Source organism: Thunnus albacares, chromosome 16 (genome assembly GCF_914725855.1).
Source record: "Thunnus albacares chromosome 16, fThuAlb1.1, whole genome shotgun sequence".
NCBI lineage: Eukaryota > Metazoa > Chordata > Actinopteri > Scombriformes > Scombridae > Thunnus > Thunnus albacares.
In genome coordinates this window covers 12526893-12542275 of record NC_058121.1, presented here as the reverse complement: position 1 = coordinate 12542275, position 15383 = coordinate 12526893, and the positions used below count along the sequence as shown (strand labels likewise).

General features: G+C 40.2%; 1 protein-coding gene across 2 annotated transcripts in view; it reads right to left on the bottom strand.

Annotated features, from left to right (window-relative positions):
• grm1a (glutamate receptor, metabotropic 1a) overlaps window positions 1–15383 on the bottom strand; it is a 32019-nt gene that overhangs the window by 4148 nt on the left and 12488 nt on the right. For both annotated transcript variants that reach the window (XM_044330028.1, XM_044330029.1), the window contains exons 4-8: window positions 6931–7166; window positions 5216–5462; window positions 4415–4583; window positions 2631–2757; window positions 11–947 (exon numbers count right to left, since the gene is read on the bottom strand). In XM_044330028.1, the coding sequence (XP_044185963.1) occupies window positions 11–947; window positions 2631–2757; window positions 4415–4583; window positions 5216–5462; window positions 6931–7166 (1716 nt within the window). The remainder of the gene's footprint in view (window positions 1–10; window positions 948–2630; window positions 2758–4414; window positions 4584–5215; window positions 5463–6930; window positions 7167–15383) is intronic.

The window sequence follows — 15383 nt, the reverse complement described above, 5'->3', positions numbered from 1 at the left end:
GGTCACTCACTTGGCATTGCCAGATCCAGGCTTCTTCCGGCGGAACATATTGAGGAGACTGTTGCTCCCGCAGGGAGCTGCAGACTTTCCATCTCCAACATGCATTCGCACCACATCAGATGTGGTGAAGGCGCTTCGGACATTCCTCTCTGGTTTGGCGATGATAATGTACATCTTTGGTGTGAACATGCACCCCAGTGCCACTGTCACACTCAGGCTGACAGAGAAAGATGTGGTTATGATCTTGTAGTTGGAGCCAAAGTAGATGGGCACAAAGGCCAACCAGATGATGCAGGTAGTGTACATTGTAAAGGCAATATATTTAGCCTCATTAAAATTGGCTGGGACGTTCCGTGTCTTGAAGGCATAATAGGTGCAGCTCATGATTAGCAGGCCATTGTAGCCCAGTGGTGCCACCATGCCCACGTTGCTGGTATTACAGATGAGGTAGACCTCACGAATGCTCGGGTACGACTTGATGGGCTCAGGGGGCTCCAGAATGATGAGCGTGATCTCCAGAGTTAGCTGTACACTGATTAACATAAAGGCGATAATCACCTGGGCCCAGGCGCTCATGAAACGGGGCTTCCTGGTGCAGATCTTCTTCTTGCTGCCTGCCAGAATGCGGGCGATGCGGTTAGTTTTGGTCACCAGGGCGGAGTAGCACATGGCAGATGACAGGCCCACCAGGAGCCGCTGCAAATAGCAGGAGGCCACTGTGGGACGGGCAATCAAGGTGAACGGACAGATGTAGCCCAGGAAGATGCCTGCCAAGATGATATAACAGAGTTCTCTGCTGGAGGACTTCACCACAGGGGTATCACGGTACTGGATGAAGATGAAGGTGACAAAGGAGGTGATCAGGATGCCCACGCAGGAGAAAACCACTGCGACTATGGATTCCACATCCGCCCAGTCAAGATACTTCAGAGGCAGGGGCTGGCAGACTGGGGAGAGCAAAGGAGATGTCACATTAATCTTTTGTTGGTAATCGTTTTTGTGCGTAAAAAGCTAAAAGATAAAAGAACCAATGAGCTGAGAGTAGAGAGGTGGGAGAGGGGAGAGCAACACAGATTTGGAGACACTAGGGAAGTCAGGTGTGCAGCAGAGATCATAGTCTTCTAAGCTAGCCTAAAATTGCTTGGAAACGCATTTGCATGTGTCATCATACACATCTCAAATTTCCAGTTCTGTCAGATTTCTCTCTCATTTTCATGAAATGCCAAATGTGTACGTGCAGACATGTGGGTATGTGTGTCAACTCTGTCATGATCCACCCATTGTTACTTGTCATCAAACATGCAGAGGAAGTTTGTAGGGCTTAATGCGAGAAAACTGACATCCCTAGACTTCCCCAGCTTAACAGTCCATAAATTACATGCTGCTGCTAATAGCATTACAGTCACTACCATCACAGGCGAGGCTGTGCATGGAGAAACCTACTTCTGGTCTGCCTGCTAACTCCCAATATGTCAAATCATGAAAAATTGGTCATTTTAAAATAACCTATAACTTGTTGCCTCAGGAAGCGTGGATACTTTTCAAATCAACGTGTAAACCATTTATCACACTAAAGTATTATTTAAAAGCACTTCTGCAAAAGCACACAGAAGCACATTTGAGTGGCACTGCAGCAAACTGTTGCCTGTTTTCTTTTGACCACCCACCCAGCTTAACTGAGCCATCAGCTTCACTACGTGCAAATGTACAAGGGTGGCAAAGATGAAATGCACTTATCTGTATCTGTTCTTACAAAATCCTCAAATCCCTTATTCCTCTAAAACCTATACTGTCATATCTAAGCTCTGAGAAGACCTTTGAATAATTCAAAAACAAAGCTCACTCCTCTGCTGTGCCGCCTTTTGAGGAAAGTCACATAAGACTTTAAGAGAAACAAGTGTCATCATCAAATTATGTAAAAAAAAAAAAAAAAAAAAAAAAAAATTAAAATCCTGCCCTAAATGAGAAAATGAGTGAACATATGGATAGTTCAGCTTCACTCTATGAATAGGATACCAACTCTCTCTATTAGTATTCTCCAGATAGGGACATGTAATGAGAGTGAAGGAAGAATGTCTTTCTCGACAGAATGCTGAAATGTATCCCCAAGCCTCTCATGGCAGTAATAGGATTTTACACCTGGGAACTGAGAGCTCCTCTCAACTCTATAAATCGCTGTCAAAACAACCACTGGGTCACAACAAGGCAAAGAGGAGGGAGGAGTGAAGCGAGCAATGTCACTTTTTAGGGGGAGCAGTGTGGAGGTTGAGAAAGCTATGAGAGAGCAGGGTCATAGGACCTGGATGATGAAGAGCATCAGCGAATGGAGGTGTCAGGGTGTGAAGTATGAACAGGCTTATGGGTGGTGGATGATATGTTTTTGAGAGAAACAGGTTGTCAGATAAAAAAAAAAAAGGGTTTGTGTTGTTTCAGTGAGATTGGTGTTATAAGATATAAATGTCCTGACAAGGGAGTGGGCATAGAGGTAGGTTAGCTGAGAGCAAATACATGAAAAGGGTAAAATAATGAGTGTGGGTTGGTTATGGTGTAAGAAATAGGGAATATGGATGAACATTGCTCATTAAAATAAAAATAGGTTGGCTCAAAGTTTCTGACTTTGTGTCTCCTACCTGCCAGGTCATCATCAGGCCACCATCCCAGCTCACAGGCCTTGCAGGTAAACTCATCCTGGACGTACTCATTGTCCTTGCATGTGGTGCAGATCCAACAGCAGCTCACCTCGCCCTTCCTTATCACCTGCAGAGAGGCCAGACATCAATAACAAGAGGTCACAGACATTCTTAGTGACCAGTCACAACACTGATCAAACCATGACACGCACGTGAAGCAACCTAAATAAGTAAACAGCATCAAGAGGATATCTAAGACGAGGTTGGTGTTTGATAGGGAGCTTTCTTTTCTTGAGCCCCAGACATATTGTTAATAAAACAACAAGGCCAGCTGCTTTTACATTCTGCTCCCAGAGAAACTGTTACCAGCGCTCTGATATGTAAAACAGGGTGATAAGTGGGGCAAGAAACAAAAGTAGATAGAGGAGGGAAGCGTGAACAGCCAAGAGAGAGGATGCACCCTCCCTCAGGGCGACTTAGTATATAGCTAGACTGAAAAGAATCGGCCCCGGATGAAGCAAATTAGGGCATTTCTTCAAACTGGGCTCAAAAGCAGCATTTATTATTTAGAAACTGGCCTCTCTTCTCAGCCAGGTAGGGTGAAAGCCACAGAGATTCATTTGTACACCTTGTGCGAACTTAAAATTTGTGTTTGATCTAATATATGTTGTTTTTTAATCAGAACATTTCTCAATACTGTTTAATCAGAGCAAATGTGTGTATTTTTGTACTCAATATATAATTGATGAAGCAGGATACCACAGCAATTCAGAAAGGAGGACACAGAAAGAGACACATCCTAAAAGTTTTGCTGGCCAGCTGAGGATGTGCTGGGTGATTGCCAAGGAGAGGAAATGGGAAGGGTCAAGATTCATTGCAAGAATGGCAAATCAAATCCAAGCGGTGACATAGTTACCGGTAAAAAAGTTATTTGAGAGCACAGGGGAAATACTGTCTCTGTCTTAACTGATTGCACACTTATTTTTAGCGTGGATCTAGGGATGGCAATGTCGGTCCAAGCTGACATATCTCAACTGTTGGATGGATTGTCATAAAATTCTGTGCAGACATTCATGTTCCTAGAGGATAAATCCTCACTTTGGTGATCGTCTGCCTTTTTATCTAGCGGCACCAGCAGATTGACACTTTTAGGTTCAGAGTGACATGTCCCCCTCAGGTTGAATTGTAGTAACTTTGGTATTTTCTTAACCTTTAACGGCATCAACAGATCAACTTTTCAGTTTGTCCAGTACTTGGCTTTATACCTGCAAAACTAATGACATTCCCATTACCTGTTATACATCAGCTATACATCAGTTTTCATGTTAACATGCTGATGTTAAAATTTAGTTCAGTGTTCCTAAGTACAGCCTCACAAAGCTGCCAGAGTGACTGCAGACCCTCTAAGACAACTTGAGGAAAGCACTCTCCAGCACAGACAAAGGTATCCCACTTGTGTTGGCATTCTTGGAAATGATAAGAACCAAAAAAACTGTGAAACTCTTTGTATGTGTCTCACTGGCCAAACATATCTACTTGTTGCCATAGAAAATTGGCTTACTTATAGCAGAATGGTTGTTAAATTAACTCTGCTGGTATTTACTTATACACACTGGCATGGTGTTGAATTAACACTCAGATAGTGTTTCCCCAGAGCCACACAGCAAATTCACCACTGTTAATGGCTATTGATTTTACAGACTTCAGGTTTTTCAGACTAAATGAATACTGGCAAAGTTAATTTAACACTTAAGTATTTGCTCTAAGGAAGATTTGGTCCCTACCTTGATTTGTCCTTTAGAGCAGGCTTCACTGCAGACTGAACGGACCATGTCACTGTTGTTCATCCACAGCTTGTTGTCATCGATATTCAAGATGCCCTCATGCCAGGAGCCCACGTTTATGTAGTCATAGCGACTATCCCCCACGCTCTGTAGATTCATGATGTCATACCTGGTTGGACAGAGGAAGAGACGAAGGACTACTGTAATGAGCGGGAGTTTATTAAGCAAGAAAGGAACAAAAATAAGACCAGATGGGGGACAGAGTAGAACAGGGGGGAATTAAAGATCACAGACAGAGAAAGAGTGTGGAAAAGAGAGATATAGAGGGATGGTAGAGGGAGAGAGTGACAGGTAATTTAATGATAACAATTTCTCAGCTTAGCAAACCTCTTTTCTTATCCAAAGTCACTTGAAGAGCTTACAACCCTGTTAGTGTGACGTCAAGAGCTCATGCCGGTGCACACTGCGGCCTCATTTTTATACTGAACCAGGATGTGCTCCACCTAACCTCTAGCTGACGAAGGAATGACACGGCTGTGTTTTCTGACTGTCAGATGCTGTCTGTTGGACTGAGGAGAGATGAAAGTGGCTGCCACAGCAGACAATCAACTGAATCTGTTCCAGTCCAAACTAATTACATCCTTCCATGCTCAAGATTTATGTGCACATATGTGCATGTGCACACATGCTAATGAGTAGGTGTGAGAGGAAAGAAATTTACAGATTACAACAAGGTTTATGATATAAATTTTCCTGCCTTCTCATACATTCTAAACGCCTTAGTCCTCCCCCTCCTCTTACCTTCCTGGGGTGTCTCCGTTTTCATCAAAATAAATGTCCTCCCCTGAGACTCCTCCAAAGGATGTCTTGAGCAGGTAGTCCAGCAGCCTGCTACCGTCGATAGGGTCCATGGCATTACAGAGCCCTGTCTGCCCCGGGCACATCTCCTTGTGCATATCATGGAGGCCGTGGGCCATGGCATAGATGGCATTGATGACAAAGCCCATCTTACTATCCTGAACATAGTTTTCATGCAGACTCTCATTTCCTGTTAGAGGAGAAAAGAAAAGAAGATCAAAAGGATGGAGGAATTTTGAATTACAATTGCAAAAAGCTTTCTTGTTTGTATGGTGTTTTTGTGCTGTATTCAAAGTGCACTGTGGGGATAAAAGCATAATAAATATTGTGCTGCAAAAAAAACCTGGTGTTTTCCACAATTCATGATGAAATTTGAACCAGACGTGGATAATTTATTGCAAAACAGAGCCCTCTTTTGCAGCAAAATATACTAACATACAAGGAAATCAGAACATGATGTCCTACGGCGCAATAGGACACAGATGTGGAGAACCATTGTTAGGGAAAATCCAAAGACTGTGGATGCCAAGTAGTGCAAAAGTATTTCATTATCAGACATCTATAGGCACTGTCCCACAGTCAGACTCAGATGTTTTTGAGGATGAGAAACTTTAAATAAAAGTAGGAAATGTTACATTTTCTTTTCATTCTTGCATGAAGAGATTTCTTCCAATGTTTAGCAATTAATTTACATTTTGCCTCTTCAGACGGTGCATTCAAAATATTGATATTTCTTGTCTTTGAAATAAACATGCACATACTATAGACAACAAAGGGTGTGATATATCTCAATACATTTTTTTCAAGTGTTTCAGGGGTTTTGGGTGAACAATGTGTGCAGGGTGAGCCATTCCTTTGTGCAGTTTTTCAACATGTAAGGCTGTTTTCTTTTTATTCCTCATACAGTGCTCCACATTAGAGTTTGACTGATGCAATCCCAACTCCAACCAAGAACCTGAGACCACCAGGATCGAGCCATCCCCCCCATTTGACAAAAATCGCAGTTTCAAGAAGAGACATTGCAGAGACTGTTGTGTTTAACAAAGCATCAGTCAAACTCTGCCTGTCTTGGAGGAGTCAAAAGCTTACAGAGTGCAGGTGCAATTCCGATAAAAGCCATCACCATAGCAGTGGCTAGAAAAATGCACTTACCACCTTGAAGGTCTTTGGGATAAAAGAAGTTTGTAAAAGTGTGATACAAAACGATAAGAGAAAGTAGAAAAGCAACTATGACTGTGCTGCCATTGTAAGCATACCTTTATTACAAACCACTAATTTATGTTATTTTTATTGTTTATTCGATAGCATGCTGAACAAAACATTTTGATTGCAGTATTAATTTGATTACTTTTTTTTATTTTTGATTGAATTTGTAGTTGAGTAATTTGAATCATGATTTAAGTGCTATTAACAAGAACACAATTTACCGTGATCACCTTTTGTGAGCAAAGGGAGAGAATATTAAGGGAGGAAAACAGAGGAAAAAAAATACACAGTTTTTGTTATTATTCATGAGTTGAGCACTCTGGTCAAATTTAACCCTCTTCTCTCACTGACAGCTAGATGAAAGAACAGTGGATGATGGCTGAGAGCAATACATGAAAAATAAAAGTGTTTGCCTAATTATTACTGCCAAAAAAAACCACCCATCCACCCACCAGAGCAGACTTTCTTGTAGTTCTTGTTCTCCTGTGGATGGCCGGGTAGGCGGCACTGGAAGCGGTACTGCCAGAACTCGGGGAACCAAGGGTTCCTGGTATTGGTGTCCAGACGCAGCTTCAGGTAGTAGTCATCAAAGGACTTGACCACCTCAGACTGCAGCTTCATGGTGATTCCTCCCTCTGCTTCCTGCTCATAGCCCTCCACAACCTCATAACGGTCTGCCCATCCATCACTACAGGAACGTGAGAGAAAAAACAAGAGGCTATGACATAAAGATCACAGTGGGAACGGAAAGATTATGAATAATATTTGAGTGAGAATAAAAGTATGTCATAATTTAATCAGAAACATTGCCAGACAGTTATAATAGTCAGTACTTGTCACTGTAACAAGGGGTAAAAGGGATTTATATTGGGTTGTTGCATATCATAGCTTCATAATGACATAGCCATAAAACTTTTCACAAGACCAGCAGCATCAACACCTATAGTAATTTAATTTCACACAACATAAACAACACAGGTTCCAGTAATGCAGCTTTACTAGAAGGACAGATTCTCCATGCCATTCATGATTTTTCATGAATGACAGGGCAGACACTAAATCTTCAAACTGAACTGACTGTACTGACTCACCATTGCCGCCAAACAAATCAGTAGATTTTAGCAGTGGAGCTCCTGTCACAGGTGGCTGAAAGCACCACTGGCAGCTCAGCAGTGATATAGAGTTACTGCCTGGTTAAAAGCTTACTGAAAGACCATGAAAGCCTCATAAATGATCATGATGTTATAACTCAAAGGTGGCAAATAGATGGCTTGTGAGCTATTAACCTTAAATACAGTTCTTGTATAGGCCTATACTGAACATACTAAACTTACTACAGAACTGAAGGCAGTCAGAATCGGGGCTTAATGTCACAGTAAGTGACTGTTCAGCTTAGTAAAAAACTATATTGTCAGTGAATACGAATCTTCGAACTCATCAAAATGATTAAAATAAGCAAAGTGATTTGTAATTTCTACCTCTGAAGGGGCAGTTTGATAATAGAGGATGTGCAGCATGAAAACAGAACCACACAAAAAATGTTCGAACATACAGAGAAGCAAGCATAAACAGCAGTAACATGAAGTAAAAGAAAGTGAAATGAAGTGGAAAAGCTGTGGGCTAACTCTCATGATTTGTATGTGATTAGATGGAAACTAATGGGCGAGTTCCCATCAAACAACAGCAAAGCATGATGATAGAAAGCCAGAGCACAACAAAACAGCAAGCAGCAAACAGCAAAACTCGAGGTCATGTGTGTTGTTTTCATTTAAATAATGAGATTCCACTACAAGTAGGTAGACTACAACCTCTCCTCTTGCACTATGTTAAATTACCGTGGAAACACTGGCTAGAGGCTTATCTCAAATCCACTGCAGCAATCCTCAATTTAAGAGGATGGAAATCTCAACAATAGCGCCTCGACCGTAATTGTAGGCTTTACATAGTCCCTTCAGCTTGCTTGTTTGTCTGCTTGTGTAACCCTCCGTGCGAGAATTTCTACCCCACCAAGCTAATTTGGACAATGCAGATGGCCAGTGGGCTCTGAGAGAAATGGAAAACACCAGTGGAGGGGACACTGAAAAACAAATTAACAGATAAACAGCAGTGCTCTGAGCTCTACTCTGTCTCTGAGTTTGTGCCAGTGTGAGTTTCTTTCAGGCTACATTTTACTCTCTGTGTCTCTCTGTTTTCCATATGGGCTCTGGGCTACTGCCTTCAAATACCTGCCGCTATTGACAGCTACACACCAATTAGGTATGACTCACCATGGAACCAATTACCTTGCACACATGGGATGTTCAGGGTGATGGATAAGGAAAATATGTGTGTGTGTGCAGGTCAAAGTCTCTGACCTTTCTGTCCACAATTACCATCAGTCAAGAAAAGGGAGGCATTCAACTATTCAGTGTGAGAATGTAAGGAGGGCACCATGAAACCAGTGTGATTGAACTAGTAGAACCTTCCTCAAGCTAAAAGTCATATAGGTTCCTACAGATTGGGCTGCAGTAGACGGGTGGTACAGAGACTATCCTGAAAGTAAAGCACATGCCATACAGCAGTTAAAGCTGTCTCCTGCTGACCCTGATGTTTGCCCCCCTGGTTCTGGTGTCTTCCTACCACCGATCACATTTCTAAAGGTAAGTGAACTGTCCACTCCGCTTCAAAAATATACTGTAGTCAACTCACTGACCAGTATTAAAGACCATATACACAGTGGGTGGTGGAAATTTAAAGGACAATGCTGGCTTTATTCTACATTTTTCCTACTGTCAACAAATACCATGCATATACCAAAACTAACAATGCATTAGTACTTCTTTCAACACTTTCAGACTTCTTTACCTGTCTATGGCACTCAGCTCTCCTACTGATTCTCACTGAAGACGTAAATCTTAGTTTGTTTTTTTAAAGGTGTTAAGTAATATACTAAATCAGCTGGGCAATGTAATTTTAAGCAAATTTTACTCAAACAGGAGTAAATAGTGCATTTACTATTTTCAGGGGGACTATTTTCAGCTGTGGATTAATACACATTTCGCACTCTAGTGAGTATTTACAGCACCAGGATGGCGAATTTGACTCAAAATAAACTACCATGTTCTTCATAATGAAGGCACATGTCACCTAGTGTAACAGTGTGGCTCACTGATGTGTTTTTAAATGTTTTTGGACAACAATGTAGTTCTATGGCACAGAGGAATAAGCTAAATCAGGCTTTGGATTCACAGACAATACTTGTTAGTAGGATCAGTTCATTGTTGGTTTTGGTCCTTTCATAGGATTTGTTTACAATAAGAAAAAAATGGAATATCGCCAGCCTTATCCTTTAAATCATATCGAAAAAGGATGTTTTCCACAGGTTGAGAATTGATTTGCTGTGGCTAACCTCAATGCTTGGGGGATGTTCTTGCCAAGGCAGGAAACCCATGACTACTGACAGCTGATAGTCAGTTGCAATACAACGCTCCATTCACAAACTGATTTCTGATTGCAAAAGTGATTTCTCCATTGTGGTTTTTCAAAATGACATGACAAAATGACAGTGAACATGTTTAGTAAGGTACATTAATAAATAATATAAATATCTATAAAATTATACACAGTACACACCTAATGTATGTACACACACAAATTCTGTTAAAGACTTAGAGAGTCTTTGGGCAACAAAGAGAAGACAAAATTACAACAGCAATATTGTAATCTGTAAGATCACAAATCTTTCTTTTTGTTGGGGGGGGGGGGGGGGGTCGAATGATATCTGTCTGTTTGTTGTTTTTTGCTGTATATTTAGAAAGAACAATTCAACTGACTCATCCTTTTCACTCTCTTAATTGAGTTTAGAGTCAGAGACACGTGAATGTCATTGGCCCCAGTCACATTTCCTTCATTCACTCCAAGTAAATACCATCTCTGTCCCTTCCTCTGTCTGCCAGTGTATGCAGTACAGTTAGGCACACAGACACACACACACACACACACACACACACACACACACTATCTTACAAATCTGTGTTCCAAGTGCTTATCATAAACGCACCTTACCTGACATGGTAACTGATTTTAATGTGGTCTTTTCAATACGATTCAGTGTTTAACATATTTGTTCCAACAGAACAGTGGAAAACATATTGGTTTTTAGATTTAAATAAAAAGATAGAGAGAGGAAGAGGAGAAGTGCTGTTCAACACTGTGTTTGAATAATGCACGAGGCATTGAAGACATGCTTGACTGTTCCTCACAGTGGAGTTTGTGATGAAGTAAAACGACATTCCCTCTTCTCGCTCTCCTCTCTCAGGATTGTGCTGCCTGGCAGAACTCCAAACAGCTCATCAAAACAGTCGGGGGCACCAGAGGGATGCCTAATGGGACAAAATCTGATTTAATGTCACCTCAATGTTCCGCAGCTTCACACTGCATATTGGAAGGCCCATTATTACATAACCTTAGTCAGATATAGTCAACGCTGTTCAAGTATGTTATTAGTTTTGCAGTTGTTAGATTGAAGACAGAAAAGGCAGTAGGTGCCAGATACAAAACAACCCGTACCTGAGATGATTACAGTTTAAGAATAATTCATAACATCAACTTTTGTAATTTTAAGAGGACATATCATGCTTTTTGTGATTTTCTGTCATTTATATACTGTTATAATGTTGGATGTCTTTGTGAAACATAGTCAGAGTTCCAAAACTTGAGGTGAATATATGTAAAATGCCCCCTGAAAGTCAAAGGTCCAGATTTCAACGTGCTCTGAACGCGCCATTTGTAATGTTACCTCTACATCCTGGGAAACAATTCCAAAATAAGGAAAAGTACAGCATATCAATGTCATTGAGTACTTATGGTAAATCCAATGAGTCCTCATAGCTAAAAATCAAAGTAGGTTGTTTATCATTACCCTCGTAACCAACCCTGTCTCCTAGACATTACGTATATACTACTAATTTGCAACGGCAAATACTGGACATTCCACACTGATTACAGTTTTTATCAGTATCATGAAGAAACCTCATTCATGAACATTAATGAATATATCTGCCAAGACGCAAAATACTTATACTGAGTGTATCTGCTAAATGTTGTGTGTATTTAAGTTGTTTTCCCGACAATATCAACACTTTTTTATGGTTTAGTTTTGGCCATCATAGCACTTTATTATCATGAGTCCTAACATATGATAATTTTCATCACCTCGTCCTTTCCAAAATGACCCATATGATTGTTACTAGAACAATTCGTGTGAGTGATTTTTTTATTTTGACACTTTCTTTGACTGTTGGTAGGAGATTGGATGTGAACCATAATCCTAGTCCTCCTGTCTGAGAGGTTTTTTGGGGGTATTCATGGATTGTTTAAGGATAGAAACAAACTGATTCTGCTTTCTAGTGAGGACGGTCTCGCTAAATCCTGCAAATTTAACAGCTGAACTAGGTCAAAACAAACATTAAGACTTACTGGGAAATAAATGATCCCAGGGTGACATATGAGTCAGACCTCCAACCTGTGAATGATCCTCAACTGACAACAAACAACACATTTATTTGAGGCATGGTAGCACCAGATAAGGAAAACTTACAAGGCTGAGGCTAATCTTGACAGCATAAACTAAATTTTAATTTATCTTTTCTCTTTAACTTTCCAAATATGCATCATAAATCATTAAATTCAGTATTTATCTCTGCAAGTAAGGTCTATCCCTTTGATGCCATCTGCTTAATAATGGGATGTGTATATTTTGATGATTTACTGAGACTTGATGATGTGTGGCATTGTTTAGAGGAGCGCAGCACATCAACAGCTAGATAATTTATAGAGTCGTATACAACAGTGAGTAGACTGAGAGCTCCCCCGACTCTCCCGGATGATCTAGTTCCAGTTTGATAGCACATTTGTATATTTATGAAGCCATGAATTAATTGGCAGGGCAGAGATTTAATCACATGCGCTGTTTCCCCTGGAGGATGAATGGGAAGAGTTACTTTAAAAAGAGGAAGGGGAGGAAAGGGGAGTCAAGAGTTTCCTAATTGCTCTATACGAATGTTGAAATAAAAGTTCAGGTAGTTAATGAGAAAACTTTTAATCTGTCTGTCGTTCACAGACCACAAGAATGTCAACTGGTGTAATTATGAGAATTACATTATCGCAAAAAGTGAACTCAATCAGTCTTTCATTGTAATATAAATCACATACGCAGTTATTTTACCTCTATCATAACTTCTTGTCTCTGTTTGTCTTTGTTGTTCATTGCCCATCTATCTCTTTTTTGGTAGGAGAAGTATTATATCTGTGAACCGTACTGAAGTATTAGCTGAAAAATGTACTTAAGTATCCAAAGTAAAACTACATATTGGTAGAATTTCCTGCTCCAGAGTTATAATATTATTACTGATGCATGAAGGTGTCCGCAGCATTTTAAGTTTTTGTGATACTTACATTTATCTGACTCTCAAAGTCTCTTATTAGCTTTAAAAATAGTTTTGAAGCTAATAATATTTGATGTGAATAACTGCGTCAAAGATTTATGATGGATTATAGAATTTAGGTTCGCCTACACGATTTCTGCTACAAAATGCATGTTTTGAGGATTTAGAAGGTGTCAAATATGACAGCTCATTACAGAACAGCAATCCTACTAATCAGTGAAATTTCTCAGGTTTTTGATGTAACTGACAGCAACTGTGGGGCTTACAACAGCCTAATAACCAATAAATAAAACAGGATGAAACTGCTAAACTCTAACTACAAATCTTTGCTCAGGTTTTTCTCCAACTATGTCACTAACCTGTCTGACTTTATGGGAGTCAAGGATCAAAACCTAGAATGTGAATAGTTTACATAAGCATCACAACCAGTAAATAACAGCCTTTTCCCTTGTTAAGGTGAGTGGGACACAACCAAACTATGATGCCTATTGGTTCATTTGCAAGCCTTACCTACAGTAAACAGTGGGTGCGGGCTGTTACTTCCACTTTATATTCTGTTGGGTAGTTTGACTATATTTTAAAAGATGAACATATGTTTGGAAGGTTTTAGTCTGTAAAGTAATTAGTGATTACAGCTGTCAAATAAATGTAGTGAAGTAAACATTCAATATTTCCCTCAGAAATTTAGTGGAGTAGAGCAAAAATATAAAGAAGCATAAAATAAAAATACTCATGTAAAGAACAAATACCTCAAACTTATACTGATGTACATTACCTGAGTGAATGTATTCAGCTTTTTTCCCGTTCATCTCTCTTTAACTTCACACAACAGGAGCTCTTAGGGGTAAATTTTGATTTTGGCTCGGTATTTATCTCTGCACTGATCCCACAACATTCTTAATTAATTCTAAACATTACAGCTGGCAGTACAAGAAATAATCATCCTCCTCAGCTGAACACTAATGCTCCATCTCCAAAACTCTCTCTCTCTCTCTCCTCTCTGCCTTTACCTCTCTCTCCCTGATTTCCTCCACCATTTCTCTTGTTTCTGTTATTCTGTGGAGCTAAAAAAAGGAGTAGTGGTGGCTTGTTAGCTACATGGCGGTAGCAGCAGGACTCTCTTGAGGTGACACAGAGGGCCCTGGGTGAGCCGGGGAGTCTTTTAAAAGCCCATGCAGGCTGCTTTTACTTATTCATCATGCCCCAGTTTGAGTTGGGAGATCAGTCTCCTCTACATTGACAGTGAACATTGCTGGGAGAAAATCCTTTTTGCTTTTTACTATCAAGGGGCGTCAACTCACTACTAAACCCCATGACAATGTCTCTGCATCAAATATTAGCAGCAGCAGTGACTGATGGATGACAAGATCTTATTATCAGTTGGTTGATTTAGTGTAAAACCTTAACATAAGGCTGCTGAAAACTCCCTTATTGCTCTCTTATTTGTTTTTGGCATTTTTCAGTTTCACTGAGATGATGGTATGAAGTCCCATTGATCTCCAACTTCTATTCTAGGGGGCAACAAATGTTTTCATTATTGACAAATCAGTTTATATTTTAGTCTATAAAATGGGGAAAAATGAAAAGTAGAGGTCCACACACTGGATTTTGCAAACTCCCACAAATGTAATGATGCAATGTTCTCTGCTTTTATCAGGCAAACATCCATGGGAACAAAAAACAGGCCGTGTATGTGGACAAAAAATGACAGCTCCACCTATAATTAGGAGCTCAAACATACTGATCTGAAACGGTTTACCACACATCATGTCCTAAAGAAGAAATGTAGGCTTTACAGGACATATTTAATACACATTTTTTGCATTTTTGCCCATTTTCCAAAACCCAAAGTTGTTCAATTTACAATGATACAAAGCAGAGAAAAGCAGCTAATCCTCACACTTCTGAAGCTGAAACCAGAGAAAACTTGGCATCATGTATAACGTAAACGATTCATAGATAACCTAAATTGTTAATGATTAATTTCATTTCAGCACTAATCTATTGTTACAAACCCTGAGTGATTTGTAGTGTCTTGTGTGTTTGTACTTTAAATTTTGTGTGCCTTCATTCACCATTCTCTTTGTGTACGCATGTTATATACTGTACATACACTTTGGTCCAATGGAAACTCTCTGTGCAAGAAAGCATTTTGGCTACAGCGAATCATGATGTGACAACTATGTCCACATGCAAAGCCAGTGTGCTATTTTTGATCACTCCAATGTCATTCAACCGTCCCCTCGCACAAGGGAACACAAGGCATCAATTGGAAAGGGAGAGATGTCCTTGACAATGTGTGGCTGCTTTCAATTAACATCAGAGGCGCGTTATAAATATTCAGATGCAGCTCATTGTGCTCCCTTGCTCACTGGAACATAAACAGATGCAATCACATATCCTGACTCAACTTGAATATATCGTACTTTCCAGAGCCACATGTGTGTGTAACGCAAGCAGGGCTCCATTACTGAGTGAAC